At 43.3% G+C, this 27,070-nt stretch overlaps 1 protein-coding gene across 1 annotated transcript; it reads right to left on the bottom strand.

The window, feature by feature from the left end:
* Window positions 1-2,269: 2,269 nt before the first annotated feature.
* BAG2 (BAG cochaperone 2) lies at window positions 2,270-25,731 on the bottom strand. The gene is made up of 3 exons (XM_048845218.2): window positions 25,281-25,731; window positions 8,143-8,252; window positions 2,270-5,665 (listed from the first exon to the last, which is right to left on the bottom strand). The coding sequence occupies exons 1-3, from the start codon at window positions 25,415-25,417 to the stop codon at window positions 5,265-5,267; spliced, it is 648 nt and encodes a 215-aa protein (XP_048701175.1). The 5' UTR covers window positions 25,418-25,731; the 3' UTR covers window positions 2,270-5,264.
* Between the last annotated feature and the right edge of the window lie 1,339 nt (window positions 25,732-27,070).

Raw genomic sequence — 27,070 nt, 5'->3', positions numbered from 1 at the left:
CTCTTCCCCCGGTGGGCCCTGGAGTTTTTGTAGCATGTGGGGGGCTACTGCATAGTTCTGATTGGTTGCCATTGAACTGGCTTGAATTTGAGCAGTTTTACCAGGTGTCCCATATTCAGCATAGGGAAATATGGTCAACCTAAAGACAACAGAGAAGACAAAGAGCTGCATCTTCAAAATGGAATTTGTGGCTTGGTAAAGGTACACAGAGTTCGTAATCTCACTTAGAGTTCACAAGTTGCACAGACATATTCCACAAATTTCAGAGTGACAGCTGTGTTAGTCTGTATTCGCAAAAAGAAAAGGAGTACTTGTGGCACCTTAGAGACTAACCAATTTATTTGAGCATGAGCTTTCGTGAGCTACAGCATCCGATGAAGTGAGCTGTAGCTCACGAAAGCTTATGCTCAAATAAATTGGTTAGTCTCTAAGGTTCCACAAGTACTCCTTTTCTTATTCCACAAATTGTGGAATAATTCCACTACCTTAAGAAAGCTAGCTGTGCTGAGTTCTAGGCCTGGCTTGACCCTGACAACCTGAGCGTAGGGTTGCCAACTTTCTATACACACACACAACTGAACACCCTCTGCCTCTTCTTTGTGGCCCCGCCTCTGCTCGCTCTGTCCCTCACTCTCCCCCACCCTCACTCACTTTCACTAGGCTGGGGTAGAGGTTGGGGTGCAGGAGGGAGCTGAGGGCTCTGGCTGCAGGTGTGGGCTCTCGGGTGGGGGTGGGGATGAGGGGTTTGGGTTGTGGGAGAGGCTTCGGGGCTGCGGCAGTGGGTTAGGCTGTCGAGGGAGGTGGTGGTGAGGGCTCCAGCTGGGGATGTGGACTCTGGGGTGGGGCCAGGGATGAGGGGTTTGAGGTGCACGAGGGGGCTCAGGGCTGGAACAGAGATTTGGGGTGCAGGGTGCTGGGGAGGGAGTTTGGGCACAGGAGAGGGCTCAGAGTTGGGGTTGGGGTGCAGAAGGGGTTCAGGGTGCAGGGTCCCAGGGGCGCTTACCATGGCTCCCAGGAAGTGGCTGCCAGATCCCTAGAGTCCCTAAGCACATAGGTGGCCAGGGAGGGTCCATGCACTGCCCCTGCCCCCTTGTCCTTTTCCAGAGTTAGCGTTCTCCTAAAATCAATAGGTACATTGTATGATGTACAAAACACCTTTCCTCCACTTCCATGGAATGTTTTAGGGTACTGCTCTGCTAGCTGCTTAGCACTTAATGTTGCTACTTGGCTCATTTTTTTGTTTGCTGCTGTTCTCTTGGTCTGTCTTCAAATAAATCGCTGTAACCCCTTCTTGTAGGAGATGTGTGACTCTTTTTTGTGAAATTCCACATTGCTCAGGGCCCTGGTTAGACTCCCTGGGCCAAGCAGAAACTGAGGAGTGAACCCTTAGAGAAGGCACCGTGACCTTTCTGGGGCAGAGCCACCGCTAGGCAGGAAAGTCTGACCCACAAACTGGATGGTGAGTCAGGAGGTGCAGAGGGTGCTCCCTCCCCAAGCCCCAACTCCAGGGGCCTGCCAGCCTCAGTTCCCCCACCCCCAAGAGAGCAGACAATTCCCACCTGCCAGGAAGCTGGCGGGCAACTCCTCTAGCAGTGGACTTGTAGCTCCTGCCTCCTCCCCCCACAGTGGCTGCAGGAGCCATGCAACAGCTGCAGATGAGAGCAGCGGGGTGTGCCACAGGTGGCAGATGAGAGCAGCAGGGTTCCCACCACTGCTCAGATTTGTGAGGCCCCCCACTGCGTATACCCTGGCTACCAGCAATGAGCCCACCCCCTGCCCCCGCTGAAAGCAGCAGCTAAGAGCTGCGGGCCCCACTGGCTGCCAGAGCTGCAGGCCTCCCACCACCAGCCCCAGCTCATAGCAACAGGGCCCCCACCATCCACCTGCCCTGGCTGATAGCAGCGGGGCCCCCGCCCATGGTGGCCAGGAGCTAAGGAGTCCGAGGGCTGGCAGCAGCAGGGCCCCCGCCAGTGCCATCAACTTAGAGCTACCACCCCCGCTGGCAGCTGAGAGCTAATGCCCCTTCATGACTGCTGAGAGCTCTGGGACCCCAGCCGCCTGCAGCAGCTGAAAGCTCCAGGGCCCCCTGCATCCTCCAGCCTCTGAGGGCTTTGGCCCCACTGCCCCAGGCACAGGGCTGGAAGAAGACAATGGCACAGAGGTATCTGGAAGTGACGGAATCCGTGACTTCTGTTACAAAATCTTATCCTTAGTGATAAGGTCACTGTCCTTGTGAGCAAAACCACAAACTGTGTATTATACCAATAAGTGGGGTAACAATGGAACTTAGTTCTTTATTTCATTCCCCACCTCAAACTAGTGCTATACAGAGATGTTATTGAATATTTTACAAGCCCTGTTACATATGTTCTTGCTGCTGGACGTTTCTAAAAAAATCAAATACAGAATGCATTACAAACATTACAACCTCAGTGCATAAAAGAGATTAATTATGTTACCTTATCTGTAAGTGGGAGGTTTGGGAACAAACCTATGTGCTGCAGACCATCATTAGCAGTGGGTTTAGCTATTTAAAAAAGCTGGACAAGCACAAGTCCATGGGGGCGGATGCGCTGCATCCGAGAGTGCTAAAGGAGTTGGCGGATGTGATTGCAGAGCCATTGGCCATTATCTTTGAAAACTCAAAGCAGGAGAGGTCCCGGACGACTGGAAAAAGGCTAATGTAGTGCCCATCTTTAAAAAAGGGAAGGAGGAGGATCCTGGGAACTACAGGCCAGTCAGTCTCACCTCACTCCCTGGAAAAATCATGGAGCAGGTCCTCAAGGAATCAATTTAAAGCACTTAGAGGAGAGGAAAGTGATCAGGAACAGTCACCATGGATTCACCAAGGGCAAGTCATGCCTGACTAACCTAATTGCCTTCTATGACAAGATAACTGGCTCTGTGGATAAGGGGAAAGCAGTGCACGTTATTCTTCGACTTTAGCAAAGCTTTTGACACGGTCTCCCACAGTATTCTTGCCCGCAAGTTAAAGAAGTATGGGCTGGATGAATGGACTATAAGATGGATAGAAAGTTGGCTAGATCATCGAGCTCAACGGGTAGTGATCAATGGCTCCATATCTTGTTGGCAGCCGGTATCAAGTGAAGTGCCCCAGTGGTCAGTCCTGGGGCTGGTTTTGTTCAATATCTTCATTTATGATCTGGAGGATGGCGTGGATTACACCCTCAGCAAGTTTGCAGATGACACTAAACTGGGAGGAGAGGTAGATACACTGGAGGGTAGGGATAGGATACAGAGGGACCTAGACAAATTAGAGGATTGGGCCAAAAGAAATCTGATGAGGTTCAACAAAGACAAGTGCAGAGTCCTGCACTTAGGACAGAAGAATCCCATGCACTGTTACAGACTAGGGACTGAATGGCTCGGCAGCAGTTCTGCAGAAAAGGAGCTAGGGGTTACAGTGGACGAGAAGCTGGATATGAGTCAGCAGTGTGCCCTTGTTGCCAAGAAGGCCAATGGCATTTTGGGATGTATAAGTAGGGGCATTGCCAGCAAATCGAGGGACGTGATCGTTCCCCTCTACTCGACATTGGTGAGGCCTCATCTGGAGTACTGTGTCCAGATTTGGGCCCCACACTACAAGAAGGATGTGAAAAAATTGGAAAGAGTCCAACGGAGGGCAACAAAAATGATTAGGGGACTGGAACACATGACTTATGAGGAGAGGCTGAGGGAACTGGGATTGTTTAGTCTGCGGAAGAGAAGAATGAGGGGGGATTTGATAGCTACTTTCAACGACCTGACAGGGGGTCCAAAGATGATGGATCTAGACTGTTCTCAGTGGTAGCAGATGACAGAACGAGGAGTAATGGTCTCAAGTTGCAGTGGGGGAGGTTTAGGTTGGATATTAGGAAAAACTTTTTCACTCGGAGGGTGGTGAAGCACTGGAATGCGTTATCTAGGGAAGTGGTGGAATCTCCTTCCTGAGAGGTTTTTAAGATCAGGCTTGACAAAGCCCTGGCTGGGATGATTTAGTTGGGGATTGGTCCTGCTTTAAGAAGGGGGTTGGACCAGATGATCTCCTGAGTTTCCTTCCAACCCTGATATTCTATGATTCTAGTGCATCTTACTGAACTATTGCTTCACTCAAACTTCAGAATGAATGCATTTAACAAACTCATTGAAGCATTTGATTTTTCTTGTTATTAAAATTTCATTTAATAATCAACTTCACCCAGCGTTTGACATTATGAAACAGGGTGTACAAATAGGAAGATCTATAAAAGCTTTCTCCTTTATAACAAACACCAGTGATGAACATGAAAAAGATGTCTGTGTTTTGGGAAAACAGGGTCTAACCTCCACTTTGGCATGAGCAGGAGCAATTTACATTGACTTTAATGAGACCAGCATCTGCTTACGTCATAACTGAATATAATCCATTTTAAAATGTTTGTAGATCCAGCTGTTTCACTTTGTTATGCTTCATAGAGGATTAATAGGAAAAAAAGTATCTTTGATTTGCAGGACATGAAAGCATTTCTGCATAACTCCTCTTTTAAGTTACTCTGAAATCATTAGCCCACAGTAGCCCCAAACTGAGCATTAGTTAATAAACAGGCTAGAAGGCAGCAGCATCCAGTGGACAGAGCATGGAACTGTTAGTCAGAAGACCTGGGTACTATTCCCAGCCTGCTGTGTGACCTTGTGCGAGTTATTTTACCACAATGTCTGTAAAATGGGGACAATTCTTATCCTTTTCTGTAAAGCATTTTAAGGTATAGTGCCAAGTACTAATTATCACTAACAAAAGTTACTCATTACTGAAAATAGAGTGTGGTATATCCATTTTTTCTTCTTGTTTATTGCGTGACTTGTCTTTTTCTCATAAGTCTGTTTCATACAAAGTATTCACCAAAGGAAAAAAAATTTTCTAGGTGAAATCTTAGTACATGACACATCAGCTTAAGTTTTCAAAAATTTAAGAGAAAGAAATTAGATTCTGACTAGCTTTAAGAGTGCAGCAGAAGTACATTAATTACAATTTGTAGCAGCAGTACCAATAAAGTTTAAGTCTAGGGGAGCAAACCTGATAGCAGTCTTAGATCACATCTTCATTGTGAAAGAAAATATCTATGTTCTTTCTGATACCTAAGGCAGTGCTATCCGTATTTATTTAATATTTGCACCCAGCACTCTAAAGTATTATTAGTTTAGTGCTAAAAAGTAACATTTTTCTTTGCATTCCGTGCAACCTTTATGGAGACTTAACTTTGATCTGCCCAAATAGCTATCACTACTTAATCCCGTTCGTTGTTGCAAAGCTGTTGGACAGTTGATTTTGGATGTTCTAACAACGTGATTGACTTTTCAGAGTTTTCTGTATTTCTAAGCAGGGTCTCTAGTCTCCTTTTGATTTTCTTTTGATCTTCAATAGCGCATCCAATTACAACAGACTGAAATTTCTGATCAATGGGTCCAGATGGTACCTCAGACGTGCATGCACCATAAAGTGACATTAAACGGCTTTTGGAATCTTCCAGATTGTCAAGAAGTTTATTGACTACTTCATCAATCATGCTTGTGGCATGCAAAAGGGATTCCTGCTGCTGTGGGTTTCGTATTGTTTCTACAGAAACCTCAACAGTGAGGGTTCGGCCCATCAGACGACTGGCAGTCAGGCAAAGTTCTTCTCTTTCACCTACATTTAAAAATAAAATGTTCTGATTTACAACCCAGCCCTTTTAGGTATGAACAATTTCACACATACAATCAAATTACCCTAGTGTACATAGTAGATACACATCTCTGCTGTTGGTTTGCAATAAAAATATTTTTAAAGCAGATCAGAAAGTTAAATTGGTGATTCTATTTTGAACAGTAACTAAAAATAAAGGAGTCCTAAATTTGTCTCTCAACGTTAGACCAAATGTGCTAAGTTTACAGGTACAATCTAACTGCCGGCCTTTCTATCACAGCCTGGTCCTTGAAAGTCAACCTTGGTTCTTCCATCTCGTGCATTATCTCCAATAATAATGGTTCTGCATGCTAAATTGGACCCTCATTGACACCTGGCCAACCTCATTCTTTCAGCTGGCTTGCATGCATATAACCGACTGGAACTTATTAGACAAGTCTGTTGATGATACACAACATGGAATAGAATCCTGCTTCTTAATATTAGCTGTGTTGGCTCTGCAGTGTAAACAGCAGTGAAAAAAAGCAGTAAAAGGTTATGTGTTACTGCAATGAGGCAGTATACTGCTTTTGTTCACTGAATAAGAGTGTGCCACTTTCACAGTCACTTTACCGAGCTGAATTACACTTCAGTGCTTATTTTTCTTCATGATAGGAAAACGTGAACTAAGCCACTAGTCACAGCATCTACGTAAGCTTCTAGCAGAGCTGCAAAAAAAAAAAAAAAATTAAATAAGTATTTTGCTACATAAAATAGAACTGGATAAAGAGCACTTTACTGGAATTATTGCTTTAGTTCTTGCATGCTATGCAGTAGTGCAACTAAGTGTGGAGAGAAGGGGTAGATTGGTTTCTTAATTTATTAATGTTTGTTAATAAAATGAAAATCCAGGAAAGGGATATGATCTGACCTTACGGTGGCTGAGTGAACTGTATTTTTAGAGCACTACTCACAGGAATAACATAAGAGATCCTTGTGGAACCCTACATGAGAGATTTATCAGGGCAGATAAATAACTGAGGCTTGGTCTACACAAGGAACTTATGTCGGCATAACTACGTTGCTCAGTGGTGTGGAAAAGCACTATGTGTCTACACTGTGTAGACAGCACTATGTCGACAGGAGGGCTTCTCCCATCGACATAGCTGCTGCATCTCGGGGAGGTGGTGTATCCACGTAGACAGGAGAAGCTCTCCCATCTAGCATCTTCACTAAATGCTACAGCTGCACCAATGCAGTGCTGTAAGTGTAGACAAGCCCTGACTCAGCATCACCCTCTGCAATCCTTCAATAAAAAGAATGGTACCACTAATGAGCCAGCCAGTTGGCCCCAGTTAGTGTCTGTTAGTTAGATAATATCCCCTCATCAGCTGCTGTTTAGATTTTTTCAGAAGTCCTTAGACTCCTGACTTTTCCTTTTGGCTACAGTGGCAGCAGATGAAATATTTTCTTCTAATGGTATACAGCATATTTTAAGTTTGAGAAGGTATTCCCTGTACTTATAATGGGGAATACTGCTAGCACCAAAAATATCTTACTTTATGTTTTTTACTAATAGGTACATGCACCCATTGTATGAGTGGGTATCTAGTACAGTTTCCATGACATATTCTGTTTAAAAAAACAAATAAAATTAAAGTAACCAGGAAACCAAAGGACGATGTCCAGGTGATATCAGCCTTGCTGTGTCACAACCTTCTTGATACTATTACATAAAAGAAGATGGTTAAAAACAGGGTGACAATCAGCAAGATCAACCCTGGCAAGAGACTTGTTTCTTTAGCTGTCTGCTTAACAACTGCTTGTTTGACAGAAGTTGGTACCCTTTCTGATATTGGAGGACAGTACAGATTGTAACCAATGATTAACAGAATACTTTCCTGCTTGACTTTTAATGAACATAGCAGGCAAGGTCCCATTCATCCAATGGATGGTCACCTGAATATCAAGGTAGGTCACCTGAATATCAAGATAACCTGTGAGGATTACATACAGGAAGAGACTGCTAAGAAACCTCTGTAATAGGAGAAAGGATAAATATGACTGCCTAATAGGCCAATTCTCCCCTTTAGAGACAGCTGAAACTCAATTGTGTCCATCACTTTCTATATGTCTAAATAAAGTTCTCCCTCACCAGGAGCACAGGTGAACTGACCCTGACTTTGAAAAGGTGGTGATGGGCTGGGCATGCCAAAAGGGTAATTTTCACATATGCAATAATGCTTACAGTAGTCCTCTACACTGAACTAGGATATGAATTTGAATAGTCAGGTGTAAAAGGCTACTAAGGTAACAGGATCCATCTAACTAACACTACATTAGCTCAAACAGATTTACATTTATTCTGTTGCCTCACCACTTTCAAACAGTTCAACTGAGCTGCATGTAAAACAGGTATACTAACTGTAATTTAGGATTGTATCCACTGATTTCTCCAAAACAAGTTTCAAATGAGAATCTAGGAAAAGGCAGGCTCTCACCTTCACTGATGTGCCTCATATCTTGGCTGTTCTGTATACCATGGATCATTTCTAGCAGAGTTTCTTTTTCTTGTTCCATAGCAGATGCTGCATCACGCAAGGCTTCAACCCTGAGTAAAGTTGAACCAAGCAGAAGAAAAAAAAATCTATAAATAATAAAGTCATTTCAGCCACATAACATGCTCTCAGTGTTTCCTAGTTTTTTTCCAATCAGCCTTGTGAGTTAGTTTTAGCAACACTGCAGTGTTGTTGGACAAGTCACATGTCTGCCAATTCAGGGCAATATCAGGTACACCTATACCATGATAAAAGACCCACAGCACACCCACTGCTAACCTCGGTCAGCTGACTCGGGCTTAGGCTGTGGGGCTGTAAAATTGCAATATAGATGCACAGGCTTGCGCTGGAACTGAAGATCTGAGGTTTGTGATGCGGGAGGGTCTCAGAGCCTGGGTTCCAGCCTGAGCCCAAATGTCTACATTGCAATTTTTAGCCTGCAGCCTGAGCCCAGGTCAGCTGACCTGGGCTCTGCAAGTTGGAGCCACAGGTATTTCATCAGTGTAGATGTGATAAAAGGACCATCAAGCCCTTCTACGTAAAAATGGGCTAAGAGAAAAACTAGGATTGCCAACCCTCCAGGAATTAAATATTAATCTTTAATTAAAGATTATGTCATGTGATGAAATCTCCAGGAATTCATCCAACCAAAATTGCAACCCTAAGAAAAGCTAGAGAGCTCTCTTCAATTTCCTGTGCAGAAATCCCAGGGTACTACGGGGATAAGGAGTTAGCAGCTGCATGGAACATAAGGATTCCTGGGGCATCTTGGTTCCTCCACAGTTCTCAAGGCATCTGTGTAGAGTCACTGTCAATCACAGCATGGCTCTCTCATGAATATTGTAATCCTTGGTATCTCAGCTACAGCAATACACCAACCAATCTCTCACCCCTCTCAAGAAGGAGAAAAACTATAGAGCCAAAGTTAATGCTGTTCAGCTTGGTATTAACTTCAGATGGAATTTCCTTCTGGATAACACACCTTTTAAGAGGGGAGCATGCTGCACTAAATGTTTGCACCCCAGCTCTACACACTGCCTCCACAATCACTGTTTCCTTAGCAGTAGGTGATGCAGAAGGCGATGAAGAAGGCAAGCAGTTGTAGGAAATGCATAGAGGCCTGTATTTGCCCAGTAGCAGCTTAGGCACGAGCTCACATTCCTAAACTCGAAATGAAGCAGCAAACTAAGTTCCTCCTAAAAAAAAGGAGTACTTGTGGCACCTTAGAGACTAACAAATTTATTTGAGCATAAGCTTTCGTGAGCTACAGCTCACTTCATCGGATGCATGTAGTGGAAAATACAGTGGGGAGATTTTATATACATAGAGAACATGAAACAATGGGTGTTACCATACACACTGTAACAAGAGTGATCAGGTAAGGTGAGCTATTACCAGCAGGAGAGCGGGGGGGGAGGGGGGGAGAGGCGGGAAGGAAACTTTTGTAGTGATAATCAAGATGGGCCATTTCCAACAGTTGACAAGAATGTGTGAGGAACAGAAGGGGGAGGGGAATAAACATGGGGAAATAGTTTTACTTTGTGTAATGACACATCCACTCCCAGTCTTTATTCAAGCCTAAGTTAATTGTATCCAGTTTGCAAATTAATTCCAATTCAGCAGTCTCTCCTTGGAGTCTGTTTTTGAAGATTTTTGTTGAAGAATTGCCACTTTTAGGTCTGTAATCAAGTGACCAAAGAGATTGAAGTGTTCTCCGACTGGTTTTTGAATGTTGTAATTCTTGACCTCTGATTTGTGTCCATTTATTCTTTTACATAGAGACTGTCCAGTTTGGCCAATGTACATGGCAGAGGGGCATTGCTGGCACATGATGGCATATATCACATTGGTAGATGTGCAGGTGAACGAGCCTCTGATAGTGTGGCTGATGTGATTAGGCCCTATGATGGTGTCCCCAGAATAGATATGTGGACACAGTTGGAAATGGGCTTTGTTGCAAGGATAGGTTCCTGGGTTAGTGGTTTTGCTGTGTGGTGTGTGGTTGCTGGTGAGTATTTGCTTCAGCTTGGGGGGCTGTCTGTAAGCAAGGACTGGCCTGTCTCCCAAGATCTGTGAGAGTGATGGGTCATCCTTCAGCATAGGTTGTAGATCCTTGATGATGCGTTAGAGAGGTTTTAGTTGGGGACTGAAGGTGATGGCTAATGGCGTTCTGTTATTTTCTTTGTTGGGCCTGTCCTGTAGTAGGTGACTTCTGGGTACTCTTCTGGCTCTGTCAATCTGTTTCTTCACTTCAGCAGGTGGGTATTGTAGTTGTAAGAATGCTTGATAGAGATCTTGTAGGTGTTTGTCTCTGTCTGAGGGGTTGGAGCAAATGCGGTTGTATCGTAGAGCTTGGCTGTAGACAATGGATTGTGTGGTGTGGTCTGGATGAAAGCTGGAGGCATGTGGGTAAGTATAGTGGTCAGTAGGTTTCCGGTATACAGTGGTGTTTATGTGACCATCGCTTATTAGCACCATAGTGTCCAGGAAGTGGATCTCTTGTGTGGACTGGTCCAGGCTGAGGTTGATGGTGGGATGGAAATTATTGAAATCATGGTGGAATTCCTCAAGGGCTTCTTTTCCATGTGTCTAGATGATGAAGATGTCATCAATGTAGCGCAAGTAGAGTAGGGGCATTTGGGGACGAGAGCTGAAGAAGCGTTGTTCTAACCCGACCCTCTTTCTCTGGTAATCATCATCATACTACACACAAACTGTGTAACATCCTTCTATTTGGGGGACGCGCATGTCACATAAGCTTTGCTCTGTGTGCTCTATGTTTAGTCATATTTGGCCGTTATTTGTGCTCCTTTATTCTCCCCTCCCCCTTTTGCTGTGTACAAGAGAGCTTGATCTGGCCTTCAGATTTGGAAATACTATACTGGAAACCTGGGTTTCAATCCTTCAGTTAATTTCCCAATCCTTCACCATGCCCTGAAGGTTAGGAGTTTGGAATTGATTAAAGTAATTGGGGAACACCACAAATAGACAGAAAATGCACAGTAGAGAATCATTAGCACTGGAGATAAGTGCCAGAAGATAAAATTTTCCCCACTCAGTCCTCCAGTTTCTGCACTTGCCTGAGTAATATTAATGTCATGGTGTAGAGCAGTGGTGGGCAACTCGCAGCCTGCGGGCCACACGCAGCCCATCAGGGTAATCCGCTGGCAGGCAGCCAGACAGTGTATTTACATTTGCATGGCCGCCCGCAGCTCCCCGTGGCCACAGTTCTCCGTTCCTGGCCAGTGGGAGCTGTGGGAAGCGGCGGACAGCATGTCCCTGTGGCCCAGGCCGCTTCCTGCAGCTCCCATTGGCCGGGAATAGCAAACTGCGGCCATAGGGAGCTGCGGGTGGCCATGCAAATGTAAACAAACTGTCTGGCATCCTGCCAGTGGATTACCCTGACGGGCTGTGTGCACCCCGCAGGCTGCCCACCACTGGTGCAGTGGGTTTGTTGAGATTTAACTGGCTGCTAGGATTGTGCAAGAATGATACAAACTCTGCTTTCCCAGTTCCCCCCCTGTCGTATGATGACCATCACATGAATGTGCTGACAGTTCTAGACTCTTCCAACAGACAAGGCAGAAATTTTAGACAATCCCAAATTGAGGTCTGTTTCATTGTGTCTATGGAACCCTTTGTAAAAACCAAGAGAATCCAGCTATCCTGCAATGTTTATTAAACATACTGAAAAAATGTGATCTATTCTCTCTGACATTCACTTGGATATTAGCTACAACCAGAGTGCCAATACCATTAATATTTTTACCTAAAAAAATTCCTATCCCCTGAAAAATAAATACAAAGTAATTTATGATACAATACAAAAAATGGGCAGGATTGCTAGGGCCACATAGCTCTGCATAAATGACCATATAAGTACAATAGGGACAGGTTCTTTTACTTTCCCCCTTATGTAACTGCTTTCTATTTCTAATTCTTCCATCTCAACTAAAGGTGGCAAAGGTAGAGAGATAGATTTTGCTTCGTGGCACTAAGTAACCATTTAGGTTCCAATAATATCTTGACCAAATTCCTTTACATAGTCCATTTTGCACAAACATGTGGCTGCAATTTTTCCGTCTTCTTTTCCTCAAAGTCTAAGTTTTTATTTGTTCTGTTTTTTTTTATTGGGTGCGGGAATTAAAATGGCCTCCCATGTATATCCCCATACTACTCTTGAGCCTAACTTCATTTCAACTCACCCTTCCAACTAAAGGCAGACAATGCCTGGGGAAAGGATGATGGGAGGATTACTTAATAGCAACATGATACATGCCTTTCCAAGAGAGATCAAATACACTATTTCTACAGATCTCCCAGTCTAGGAACTTTAGCTACGAAATTAAATCCCTGATGTTCCCTGGCCTTACATCTCTGAGGTTGCAGAGCATTGTACTAAAATTACACCACTAAATTGTCCTAATTGCTATACATTTGTGGCATTCCAGTCGTACTGCTGTTTTTATAAATCAACCTTCAGTTGTAATTTTACTGACAAATTTTTCTCATCTATCCCGATGTTCATTAACGATAGTACCAAGCACAGTCAGAACACAGCTCACTCTCTCTTTCTGACAGAATCCACCAAGCAGTCAAAATACTTTGTACTCTAGAGCATTACAGGTTGTAGCCACAAGATGGTGATCACTATTCACTGTTTATATGTGTCTGCAGTAAAAAAAGTTACGCTGGTTTAACTCAAGTGATTTAAAATGGAGTTAAAGCAGTGCAACCTCCTAATGCAGATACATTTAAACTGGTTTAACCTTTGCTCAAAAAGGGTTTGATCTGCATTTAATCAATTTTAAATTTAAGTTTAGTTAAAATAGTACAACTTTTCTAACACTCAAAACATTAAGTATATTTGTCTTGATAAACCTGTCATAGTACTAGAAGATGATATACAAATCACTCTTTTTACATCTTTGTAAGTTACAGCTAGGTTGTGTGTGTGTGTTTGGGAGAAGGAGGCAGGATTATGATATTGTCCATCAAAAGAAGCTTACTCAAAAAAAGCAATTTTTCAACATTATTCCCAGGACCATTGTGCAGATGATGAATTCAATCTGGATGTGAGTACATAGGTGCTGGAACTAGCGGGGCTGCTGCACCCCCTGGCTTGAAGTGGGTTTCATCACACACAGGGTTTGCAGTTTTGCTCAATGGCACTCAGCACCTCCCTGATACAAATTGTTCCAGCACCCCAGTGAGTACACACTGGGAGAACTGGAAGCTCTTCAGGGCAGAGATTGTCTGTTTGTATCCAATACAGTGGGGAAACTGGTGATGGTATTAAACAAACACTTTATTTTCTTAAGTTTCCTGTACAGCGAATTCAAAGATGAAGGCATTTATGGTCGTCTCTGAGATAAACATGCATCTACATCACTGCCCCAAAGATTTCAGCCAGAAAATGAGTTGAGAGCAAAAGATGGGTGGAAAAAAGATAGCTTAGATAAAGGAATAAGCAAAAGTTCATTTAGATTTTTTTTTCACTCTTTAAGAGGAGATAATAATAAAATAATCCTGCTATGATGAAAATGCAGAAATATTTAGATACAAATCTAATCATTGTCAGTGAAAGCATATGTTTAAGACGTACTTAAACTTATTTTATTTATGTTTATTGTAACTGGTGAAGGGAAAATAATTTAATATAAATTCTTGACAAAGGCGTTGATTTTTTTTGGGGGGGGTGAGGAAAGTATTGTAAAGTGACTCATTTTCATTATAATAATAAAGATAGTAAAGCAGTGAATTGATTTTGTATCTGAGTTGGTTCCATTTTTACGGCACTTTTACAAGGCCGTTTTAATGATTATATTAAATTACTCAACTATGCCTCTTTTAAAAAGACATTGGTTAAAGTATTTTTCAGAACTTTTGTTAAAAAGTATCCCTTCACTGTTGTTCCCCTTGGAAACTTGAAACTAAAATTAAGAAATTTGGAGAGTTTTTAACAGATTTTTATAGTAATTCAATTGCACGCATACATTGATTCAACACACTCAATAAGAGCCTGATCCAATTCCATCAAAGCCAATGGGATCTTTTTCAATTATGTCAGTGGTTTTTGGATCAAGTCCTACCATCTGACATTGAAAAACAGTGAACTGCATTACAGAGATGCATCTTGAATCAGTATAATTCTAAAGAGGATTTCTAAAATACCACTTCCTTAAAATACTGAGTGATCGTTATGTGACTAGAAGCTGACAGCTTAGTTTAGCAAGATTTTGTAGAGTATCAGGATAATTATAAACATTTCATATTATGCAGTTGATAAAAATGCTCTTTAAAAAGTAATGCCTTGATAAGTGTTACTATCTTATGTCAAATCTGATAACTAGATGTTGAGAATTATTTTATTTGCAATAATTGCTGTTTGGTGGCTACTCTAGACATTTGTGTCTACTACAGTATGTTGCACCACCACAAAGTGGCACTTGTCAGCGAGATTTTTTTTTTTTTGGTATTATCTGCAAAATGCAAGGAATGCATGGCCCTGCAGAGTAATTTATGGCCTTCTCACCTGAGAGGTGACCTCTTGGGGTCAGGACTGAGACATGTTGTGATATTCAACATGGTACACTGCTATTGCTGTTCATGCATTTATTCTTTGGATAAACAGAAGACTTCATTCTCCAGGGCTATTAATCTGGAATGGCACAGCCAAGTATAGGCCTGTCAGCCTTACATCGATTCTGGACAAGATAATGGAACTGCGGATACTGGAATCATTAAATAAAGAATAAATGTGGGACTCTGTCATAAATATAAAGGGAAGGGTAAACCCCTTTAAAATCCCTCCTGGCCAGGGGAAAGCTCCTCTCACCTGTAAAGGGTTAAGAAGCTAAAGGTAACCTCGCTGGCACCTGACCAAAATGACCAATGAGGAGACAAGATACTTTCAAAAGCTGGGAGGATGGAGAGAAACAAAGGGTCTGTGTGTCTGTCTATATGCTGGTTTCTGCCGGGGATAGACCAGGAATGGAGTCTTAGAACTTTTAGTAAGTAATCTAGCTAGGTACGTGTTAGATTATGATTTCTTTAAATGGCTGAGAAAAGAATTGTGCTGAATAGAATAACTATTTCTGTCTGTGTATCTTTTTTGTAACTTAAGGTTTTGCCTAGAGGGGTTCTCTATGTTTTTGAATCTAATTACCCTGTAAGATATCTACCATCCTGATTTTACAGGGGGGATTTTTTTATTTCTATTTACTTCTATTTTTATTAAAAGTCTTCTTGTAAGAAAACTGAATGCTTTTTCATTGTTCTCAGATCCAAGGGTTTGGGTCTGTGGTCACCTAGGCAAATTGGTGAGGCTTTTTACCAAACCTTGTCCAGGAAGTGGGGTGCAAGGTTTTGGGAAGTATTTTGGGGGGAAAGACGCGTCCAAACAGCTCTTTCCCAGTAATCAGTATTAGTCTGGTGGTGGTAGCAGCCAATCCAAGGACAACAGGTGGAATATTTTGTACCTTGGGGAAGTTTTGACCTAAACTGGTAAAGATAAGCTTAGGAGGTTTTTCATGCAGGTCCCCACATCTGTACCCTAGAGTTCAGAGTGGGGGAGGAACCTTGACAGACTCGATTAATAAAGAATTAAAGGAGAGTAATCTAATTAATGCAAATCAACATGGGTTTATTGAAAATGGATCCTGTAAAACTAACTATATCTTTTTTTTTATGAGATTACAAGTTTGGTTGATAAAGGTAATAGCGTTGACATAATATACTTAGGCTTCTGTAAGGCACTCGATTTCGTTCCACACCACATTTTGATTAAAATGAACAATATAAAATTAATACGAGACACAAGGTGGATGAGATAATATCTTCTATTGGACCAACCTCTGTTGATGAAAGAGACGAGCTTTTGAGCTACACAGAACTTTTCTGACCTGAAGAATATATTACCTCACCCACCTTGTCTCTCAAATATCCTGGGACCAAAACTGCTACAATGACACTGCAAACATAAAATTAACATAGCACATATTAAATGGATTAAAAACTGGCTGACTGATAGATCTCAAAAAGTAACTGTAAATGGGGAATCGTCATAGAGTGTTTCCAGTGGGTCCTGCAGGAATTGGCTCTTGGCCCTATGCTATTTAACATTTTTATAAACAAAATCATCACTGATAAAGTTAGCAGACGACACTAAAATTGGGAAAGTGGCAAATAATGAAGAGTACATGTCTCTGATTCAGAGCAATCTGGACCGCATAGTAAAACAGGCGCACACAAACAATATGCATTTTAATACTGCTAAATATAAATAGCTATATCTAGGAACAAAGAATGTAGGCCATACTTATAAGGTGGGAGATGCTATACTGGAAAGCAGTGACTGAAAAAAAAATTGGGGGTAGTGGTGAATAATCAGCTGAAATGGGCTCTCAGTGTGATGCTGTACCCAAAGTAGCTAAAGCAATCCTTGGATGCATAAACAGGAGAATCTCGAGTAGGAGTAGAGGGGTTATTTTACCTCTATATTTGGCACTGGTGGAATACTGTGTCCAGTTCTGGAACTCACAATTCAAAAATGATGTTGGTAGATTTGAGAGGGCTCAGAGAAGAGCCACAAGAATGACTGAATGATTAGAAAACATGCCTTATAGTGACTGAATTCTTTGAGTCTATCTATTTAGCTTAGCAAAGAGAAGGTTAAGGGGTGACTTGATTACACTCTACAAATACCTACAATTTGTAACAAATATTTAATAGTGGGCTCTTTAATCTAGCAAAGAAAGTTATAATATTATCCAATGGCTGGAAGTTGAAGCTAGGAAAATTCAGACTGGAAATAAGGTGTAAATTTTTCACAGTGAGGGTAAACAACCACTGGAACAATTTACAAAGGGCTGTGGTGGAGTCTCCATTACTGATTATTTTAAAATCCAGATTAGATGTTTTCCTAAAATATATGATCTAGGAATTATTTTGGGGAAGTTCTCTGGCCAGTGTTATGCAGTTCAGACTCTATGATCACAGTGGTCCCTTCTGGCCTTGAAATGTATGAATCTATGAGCTCTAAAATATGCAACTTCTCATCCTCACCTTCAAGGCCCTGCACAACTTTGATCCTCACTTTGCTCCATGTACTTTTTATGATGAATTTCCTGTCCTGCATTAGTGAAAGGACGGGACATCAAAACCTGTGAAAATTCATTCGAACACAAGGCACGGCTAATTTCTTCAATGCAGTGGAAATAGCAGCATCTCAACCTTCTGTAACAAGTGCACCGACTTTCATATTCAACTTGGAGAAGGGTGTGAATGTGTCTGGGAAAGAGGTTCAAAAAGGGAGACAGAAGCATGGAGAAAATGATTGCCCGCAAGTGGGAGGGACCTCAGTCTGACATGTAACCAGGCCAATACGAAATAAATCTTTCTAGCTTACTTAGATGCATATATCTGGAATATCACACATTCAAAAAAATACATTATATCTACTAATCTAATACTTTTATTTATTTGGCAGAGGAGCAGATTCTCCCTGTAGTGCAATATAATCACTGTCAGGGATCATGGGATACTAACTTATCTTTTCCCACAATTCTACTGATGCTCCATGAATTGGTCCCAAAAAGAAGTATGGAGTGAAAATTAACTTTTTTTTTTTAAACAGATAAGGTATTAGATTTCTTTTCTCTCACAACATCTTCATAATCTTACAATTCTAATTTTCCTTTCCTTTGTAGTATTTGATGTAAATCAACCATAAAAAGAATTGTGTTAATAAAACAATTCCCTGGACATAAATTAAGTACTGTAACAACACATTAATGCTGATTTGCTAACACACCCAGAAGAGCTCAACTAAGCAAATACATTTTTAATCAAATTGAATATTTGGTACAGTACTAAGAGTGAAAATATTAAGCTTTAACATGTTTGAAAGGGTTCTGATTAGACCTTTGCCACTCAACCAAAACCCAATGGCACCCGACTACAAGTGTTGGGTTTGGGTCTGGTCAGGTGTAATCTGACTAGCATACATTCTGAGTAGTCGCTTATCACTGACTGTGCCAACTATGCTATTCATCGGCAGTGAAAACTAACTTTGAATGTGTGTGCTAAGGTGCACATGGGGGAAGAAGGGGCAGTGGGAGGCCCCAGTTAGAAGCAGAGAGGAGCAGAGGGAGTTAAGGGGTAGTTGGGGTGGGAGGGGGAAAGCTGGGAGATATAAAGGACAGTGGGAGAGCTCAGGAAGGCCTAGGAGCAGAAATGACACCTGCCTGGAAGAGCCCTTCCAGTCCCTACCTCCCACCTACTTGTGCCCAGTTCCTCAGGGGGACAACTCCGTCTGGGTGGCCCTGCTTTCCTGCCCAGTCCTGACTGTAGCCTCCCCAGCTCCCTCTGTGCTGACCGCCACTGAGTGCCCATTGTCCAGGCCTGTTACCAGCACCTGACATCTCAGAGGACTCTCTGCAGCTGGGGAAAGAAAAGGGCTACCTGGCGCAGGACCAGCTCCCCACTACAGGCACTGACATCAGGGCCCTGCTTACCTCAGTTCCTACTCCCTGGTCTGATTCTGGGCATGGCTCTAGTCCCTCCAGTCCTGCTCTTGCCTCTGCCCTCATGGATGTGATGCATGGAGGCAGAAACACAGTTCAACCCCTACAATATTTCAACTGCAGGGAGCTAGCCCCCTCACCCCCCCAAGTTCTGTTGCCCCAGTGCTATTATTTGCAATTTTAAGCCAGTGAGTCCTTCCTTCTTCATTATTTTCTCAGGCCAGGTATGAAAACAACTTGACAGTCTTGGGATCAGGTCCCACTGGCTGTGGTCTAGTTGGGTTTAGTTCAGGATTTAACATTAGGCCTGAGCAGACCTTTGCTATTCATTGGTCCTTCACTGGAGGCATCTCAGTCAAAATAAAAAGGCTGCATAGAGTTCTCAAGACTTCTTTTCTGATCATTAGCTCATTAGAGATACAATAAAATCTTCCACTATGGAGCAGGAATCTAACCAGACTGTAAATCTATAAAAATACAAACTTGAACCCACTCTTTTTACATATATAAATTATTAAACAAAGTATTATACAGAAATGCCATTATACAAACTATAATAATATAAAGGTCAATAGTATACAAAATATTCTTATGCAGAATGAATATATATATGGATATATACACTATCATATTATTCCACTTACTTGTATATTCCATGATCACTTTTGTACAGCATCACTTATTCAAATATCAGTTTTTCACAACACTATAGAATGTAAATTAAAATATAAGTAAACTATGTAGATTGCAATAGTACCTGTAGATTTAGTGGCTTGGGGATTCAAGAGCCAAGTATTGGGAAGAATGAGAGAGGACAAGGAAAAGGGAAAGCACCCAAAACAATACCACTAGTTAGTTTTTGAGAGGTCTGAGTCGAAACACCTCACTTCACTGTCACCTGCTGTCAAGTATTTCATTTTGTATTTACTGGTTTGAGGAGCCATGGATTTTATTCTGAATTTCACCCATCGTTCCCCATATCCTGCTAGTATTTTCAGAAAGGTAACTTGGGCCCCCAATCCTGCAAATACTTATGCACTTGTTAAAAATGTATGTATGTGAACAGTCCCACATGTGTAATGTCAAACAGATACATATGTGTTTGCAGGATTGGGGCTTTGATGTTGATTAACAATTTCAAGACAAATTCTTGTAGTTACAACGGTGACACAGTGTTTTTCTTTCTGTATTTTGCACTCTGACTTCCAATTTATTCATTGTTTTGAATATCAGTTAAGAACACTACATAAAAAAACCCAGTTCTCCTTATTTCTGCTTTTTACTTGGCCTACAAGTGATTGAAAGCAAGTGCAGTGTCTTCCTCTAGTACAGGGGTGGGCAAACTTTTTGGCCTGAGGGCCACATCTGGGTATGGAATTGTATGGAGGGCCATGAATACTCACGAAATTGGGGTGAGGGCTCCGGCTGGGCGTGTGGGCTCTGGGGTGGTGCCAGAAATGAGGAGTTCAGGGTTTGGGAAGGGGCTCTGGTTTGGGGCAGGGAGTTGGGGGGTGGGGGTGAGAGTTCTGGCTGGGGTGCGGGCTCTGGGGTGGGGCTGGGGATGAGGGTTGGGGGTGCAGGAGAGTGCTCCGGGCTGGGACCGAGGGGTTCAGAGGGCGGGAAGGGGATCAGGGCTGGGTCAGGGGTTAGGGCACAGGAAGGGGTCAGGAGTGCAGGATCTGGGCGGTGCTTACCTCAAGCAGCTCCTGGAAGCAGCAGCACGTCCCCCCTCAGGCTCCTATGCGGAGGTATGGCCGGAGGGGGGACATGCCACTGCTTCTGGGAGCCATGGCACATGCGGATGTAGCCCCCGGGCCATAGTTTGCCCATCCCTGCTCTAGTACATGTCACTTATCTGACCACAACATTCCCCCATGGAACAGATAGGCCAGTCTGCACTTTCATTTCCAGATGAGTAATTTGACACTTGCCTTTTTACTGGAGCTGTAATACTTATCTGTATTTTAAAGCATTTTGACTTATTCGAATTGCTCTATATAAAGGTTATGCAGCAAAGTAAACTTTTAAATTGGTTAGTAATTGTTGGTAGGTTTTGTGTGTTTCACTGTGCAGCCTCTTTTGAAACAGTGATAAACACAATGCAGCAACACAAAGTGAAGCTTTTTCAATGTAATATGATGAACTATTTAGCACCTCTGTGTTTCTGTTCTGAGGTATCCTACTTAATAAACACCTACTTAAGAAAAAAAGTTCCCCTGTAGTTTCAGAAGGACAGAGACACACTTTAAGGGAAGCAATAGAGTACTGTAGGGAATGTGATTAAATACTTAGCTTGCATATATTTTTAGAGAGCTCTTAATTCACTTACTTATGGACACCAGAATACCATGACCTATATATAGATGCAGATGAGCTTTTTTGGAGGAAAAGGGAAGTCATGGCAATGGAAAACCTCCAGGCCTGTAGAAATAACAAATATCCAATTTTCTGGCTGGAACAATTCCTTGACAACCAAGCTAGCAAATCTAAGGCCTTGGATCGGCAGGTAGTGATCAATCTATCGGGGATATCCCTCTGCTGTCGATTCCGGAACTCCACCACGGCGAGAGGCGGAAGCGGAGTTGACGGGGGAGCGGTGGCCATCGATCCCGTGCAGCGAGGACAAGACGTAAGTGATTCTAAGTCGATCTAAGATACGCAACTTCAGCTATGAGAATAGCGTAGCTGAAGTCGACATATCTTAGATCGATCCACCCTCACTAGTGTAGACCAGGCCTAAACAACTTCTACCAATGGAGCCCAATTCCAACATATCCTCTCCCCTTTATCTCAGATTTACTAGCTTTTACTTTTGAAGCCTACCCTCAGAACTGGGGTTGGAATAAATGCGGGAAAACTAGTTATGGGTTAAGAATTATATGATTAAACTAATAATTTTATAGTTCTGTGTCCCCAGTGTCATCACTTCAGTGAGAATGGTAGGTTTGTACTGTGTTCAACTGCATTTCACCATTTATATTACCAAGAATAATCCAACAAATAGTTTTATTTCACTCAGTGCAATATGATGTATATTAAATTACACTCCCCAGCCACACTAACACCATTCAAAGAAAGATTGTTGGTGTTGCTGCCTAGAAGCAGCACTTCATTCTTTAAAGCAGTGACTTTTTTTTTAATCCACTGACTACTCTTGTATGCAGAAACCCTACTATTCTCATAGATTGGTGAGACGGGGGATAATCCCTAGTTGTAACAAAAGATGAACTAGTCAACAGTTTCATTTGTGGAACAGATTTTCTTGAACGCAGCAGGGAAGATGAGGAAACTGATATCACAGCAGGGTACTGTCTTTGGGGATGCGGGAGGCCAAGGAAAGAAATCAGTTGAAAACCGTATTCCTGTCTGACAATTTTCACTCCTGTAATTACAAGTAACATCTAAAATTACTACAACTAAAACAAATTGTGAAGTAATGCACACTGGAGGCAAAAACACAAACTACGCCTACACCTTGTACAGTTCTCTTTTAACTGGATCAACTCAGGAAAGGGACTTGGTAATCATTGTGGACAGCTAAACAAAAACCTCTGCTCAATGTGCAGCTGTAGTCAAAAAAGCTAACAAGCTGTTATATGCATAAAAAATGGGATGAAGAACAATAGGGAAAATATATTACAATATTGTATAAATCAATGGTATACCCTCACTTAGAATACTGTGTGCTGTTCTGATCACCCCACCTCAAAAAAGGATACAGCAGAATTAGAGGGGATTCAGGGACGTGGAAAAACTCATTTGAAGAGAGACTGAAAAGATTGGGATTGTTCAATGGAGCTGTCACTGGCCAAACTGCTCAGGACTGGGAGCTGCCTCCTGATCTGCTGCACAGAGGCAGGCAGGGGCTGGTGTCCCCCTCCTCCCGCCCATGTACCCTGTCTTCACTGAGCTGGGGTCGGGGGGACAGGGAGACTCTGTCTGTGCTGGTGCCTCTGGCTCAGGAGCAGGAGCTGGGGCTGAACTGAACAAGCCTTCAGGCTCCTGAGTGTTTGACTTAAAGCGACAGTGCACTCACACACACACACACACTTGTATTATAATTATTGTTGTTGATGGTGTTACTTCTTGATACTTCCTGTCGAAATGCACAATGCACATATATTCTCTAATATTATTCTTTCACAGTTCATTAAGGATTGCAGTACTGTTATTTTAGTTTTGTGACTGGTCTGTGCATTTCATAATTTTATTTCTCTCTTATGCTTAAATTTAATTATTTGAATAGTGAGTTCTAACACACCTAACCTGTCTTGGCTGCAGTAATTATCTTTATTACTTTTATTACCATATTGTGCTTTGTCATTCTTTATTTAAAGTGGTGTAATCAAACAATAGTATCCTTCTAGAACGTATATCCAGCCCCAGGGCACCCAGAGAGTCAGCGCCTATGAACATATATGCCAAAATAAAGAGAAAAAAAATGTAATCACATATGTTAAAGTAAATATGTTTTTAGTGGAGTGAACAACAATGGACTAAAATAGAGTAGATAATGGCAGCAACACAGAGTGTGTCTGTTAGAGAAAGTATGCATATTTTAAGCAGATATTTCTTATTTTTATTTCTCTCCACTAAAGATAGTGTACAAAGGATCAAACTTATGTTTTGATATCTTTGTTAAGGCTCCAAAACTGATACCTCAGGGATTGGGAATATTTTGCTGTATTATCTCCTGATCGTACATATGAACTTAAAATATGGCTTTAACTAGTGTTTGTATATCTTTTTCTTTACATAGGAATTAGATACAGTGCTCCTGACAGCTAATTTCTAAATTATCTGAAGAAAAAACAAAAACAAAAACCCATAATCCTAGAGTTTTCATGTGCCTAACTAGCCCCTGCAATCAGTTAAATTTGCCCTCTCCTACTAAAACCTGAAATGGCACCCTGGCTCCACTGGATTATTGTATCTTCTGTGAAACAAGATGATTCTCTAAGGAAAATGGAGCTCCCCTTATTAAGCAAAGGGCTCCCCTGCTGCCTAACCCTCCAAAATTCAAATATGCTGTGTTCAGTAAGAAGTGTGACCACATGTTTCAGAGTAGCAGCTGTGTTAGTCTGTATCTGCAAAAAGAACAGGAGTACTTGTGGCACCTTAGAGACTAACAAATTTATTAGAGCATAAGCTTTCGTGGGCTACAGCCTACTTCATCGGATGCATAGAATGGAACGTATAGTAAGAAGATAGATATATAGATATATATACACACATATAGATAAGTTGGAAGTTACCTTACAAACTGTGAGAGGCTAATTAGTTAAGATGAGCAATTATCAGCAGGAGAAAAAAACTTTTGTAGTGATAATCAAGATGGCCCATTTAGACAGTTGACAAGAAGGTGTGAGGATACTTAACTTAGGGAAATAGATTCAATATGTGTAATGACCCAGCCATTCCCAGTCTCTATTCAAACCCAAGTTAATGGTATCTAGTTTGCATATTAATTCAAGCTCAGCAGTTTCTCCTTGGAGTCTGTTTTTGAAGCTTTTCTGTTGCAAAATTGCCACCCTTAAATCTTTGAGTGGCCAGAGAGGTTGAAGTGTTCTCCTACCGGTTTTTGAATGTTATGATTCTTGACATCTGATTTGTGTCCATTTATTCTTTTACGTAGAGACTGTCCAGTTTAACCAATGTACATGGCAGAGGGGTATTGCTGGCACATGATGGCATATATCACATTGGTAGATGTGCAGATGAATGAGCCCCTGATGGTGTGGCTAATATGATTAGATCCTATGATGGTGTCACCTGAATAAATGTGTGCGACCACAGGGTCTCTATAATGCCAACTTTCAGAGTAGCAGCCGTGTTAGTCTGTATTTGCAAAAAGAAAAGGAGTACTTGTGGCACCTTAGAGACTAACCAATTTATTTGAGCATGAGCTTTCCTGAGCTACAGCTCACTTCATCAGATGCAACTGAGCATCCGATGAAGTGAGCTGTAGCTCACGAAAGCTCATGCTCAAATAAATTGGTTAGTCTCTAAGGTGCCATAAGTTTTCCTTTTCTTTATGATGACAACTGTGTCTTTCTACCCCCATGAGCCTGGAAACTATATTTAGGTCTCTCCCCAGTCCCCCCTCTCCCCCCGCACTGCAGTGGAAGCAGCTGTGCTCTTCACTCACAGCCTGCTTAAATTCCAGCAGGAGCAAACTTCTTTTTCATTCAAGTCCGGTGGCAGGAATAGACGCACAGATGGGAGACAAGAAATCAGCAACAGCATCAAACTCCTGAGGCGTCCAATACACTCACTCCACCGCCACTGGCTGAGCACATCTCTAGCAGGGCTCCTCTCCAATTGCAGAAACACACTTCAACAGTCCTTACTGCAGCATTAGCAAGATCCCTCAAAAAATGCCCTGCGCACTAGCAGGACATCTTCCCCCGCCCCGCCCCCATACCCTGCCGCACTAGCAGGACACCTTCTCCCCTCCCCAAAAAATACCCTGCCGCACTAGCAGGAGCCCCCAGCCCCCTCTGCACTGCCAGACCCCCGGCCGCGCGCCGGGCCGCGACCCCAGCCGGGCCGTACCTGAGCTCCAGCTCGTCCAGGTTCTGCAGCAGGCGGCCGGAGCAGGCGGCCATGGAGGTGGAGCGGAAGAAGCGCCCGCGGAGCTGCCCCGCCGTCTGTCCCTCGCTGGCCTTAGAGCTGACCCCGGCCTGGGCCATGGCGCTCCCGGGCCTGAGGAGCCGGGGCTGCGGCGGCTGCGGGCTGCGGCTCCGCCTCCCGCTCCCCCCAGAGCGGACCCCGCGCAGCGCCAAAGGAGGAGACCGGCCGCCGCCTGCCGCCGGCGTCCGCCCCCTGCCCCACTGGGGCGACCCCTCACAGGGGTGGGGCGGAGACTCGCCTCCCACCACGGGGAGATGGGGCTGAGACTCGCCCCTCACCCCGCAGTGATGTGAGCCGGTAGCCAGTCACCTCATGGGGGTTGCCTGCCTGCTCCCTGCCAGCTGGATGGGAGAGACAGACTCAGAGTCGCCCGTCCATCGCATCCACACCCCGTGGGGCCGGGCGGGGGCGTGGCCCACAGCACCCCTCCCCAGCCATGGGGCAGGACTCCTTCTGCTGGGGAAAGTGACAGACTCTCCACCCGGCCTCCTGTAGAAGCCCAGGGCAGGTACCCTGCTAGGCGGAGTCTCCCACTGCCCACCTGGAATAACTCTACCCACTGGGTGACGGAGGATAATCCCACCACCTCCCTTGGGACTAGGCGGAGATTTACTCCAGGGGATGAGCTCTAACCCAGCAATGCTCTTCGCGATGGGAGGGCAGATATCGGTTCACCCTGCTGCTCCTTTTGCTGCAGAGAGTTGGGGGCAGACCAGGGCTTAATTTACAATAAAAGGGGTGCTGGGGCTCAAGCAATTTTTTCACATTTATAACCCTTCTGTCAGTCAGAAGTGGCAGCAAGAAGGACTGGGTTCAGTATCTAGGGGTTCCTTTCCAACAATACAACACAAAAGTGACTCGAGGCCACATCTAGTGACCTGAGAATTACACACCACCCCCTGGGCATCTCTAAGAGGTAATACTTCCCCTCTCACAAGCACAGAGTCTGAGTGTAGAAAAAAAAAAACTATAAAAGGAGGGAAATAACTTAGCATTAATTTGGGAAAACACCACAAACAGGGTTCATAAACAGAAACCATGAACAAAAGCCTCACCCCCAAGGAGGTTGGACAGTATTCTTTTCTCTCAGGTTCTTAAGTCCAGCAACCAAAAGTCCCTTTAACATGCCTGTCCCTTCTCTGCACCCCACTCACAGTTACTGTCCTCGGACAGCACAGACCCAAACTTAAGAGGTGCATCTCCAGAGTTCACCTCCCATCCTGGGTGGAGAGGTATACCAAGGCACCTTATTCACTCTGCTACCCTGGCACTCGCTCGCCGCTCCTCTTTGCCAGCTACCAGACTGACACTCCATGCCTCTTTGCCAGCCGCCCTGCTGGTCAAAGGCCGATTGCCACACCTCTCTGTGGGGCTCTGCTCCAGTACTCTCTGCCAGCTGATTGCCAACCCATCAGAACGTCTTCAGGTCCCACCACTTAACACAGCTCTCAGTGATTTCAGTTGTTAGTGGAGGAGCCTCACTGCTGGTGCAGTGCACGCTACTCAGTCTCTTGTATTAGAGACACTATCCCAAAGCAGATCTAATGCTTAGACCTAGATATCAGAGATTTCAGCTCTGCCGTATGTAATAAAACTCTCAATTGAATCTAACTTAGCTCTTTTATTATGCAGTGAAGAGAGGAAAAATCAGATTATGTCTAAAACCCTGATGCTGGCATCTCTCCCTGTGGCTTTTGGAACCCATGTCCCCT

Source organism: Caretta caretta, chromosome 3, assembly GCF_965140235.1.
Source record: "Caretta caretta isolate rCarCar2 chromosome 3, rCarCar1.hap1, whole genome shotgun sequence".
NCBI classification, from domain to species: Eukaryota; Metazoa; Chordata; order Testudines; family Cheloniidae; genus Caretta; species Caretta caretta.
The sequence above is the reverse complement of the archived record's forward strand: the minus strand, read 5'-3'. Positions and strand labels throughout refer to the sequence as shown.

Excerpts from the sequence above, each read along its gene's own strand:
- BAG2 (XM_048845218.2), bottom strand. The coding sequence starts at position 25,417 with ATGGCCCAGGCCGGGGTCAGCTCTAAGGCCAGCGAGGGACAGACGGCG. Across the intron at positions 8,253-25,280 it reads CTGGACGAGCTGGAGCTCAG|GGTTGAAGCCTTGCGTGATG; the intron begins GTACGGCCCGGC and ends AACTTTACTCAG. Across the intron at positions 5,666-8,142 it reads TATGAGGCACATCAGTGAAG|GTGAAAGAGAAGAACTTTGC; the intron begins GTGAGAGCCTGC and ends TTTTAAATGTAG.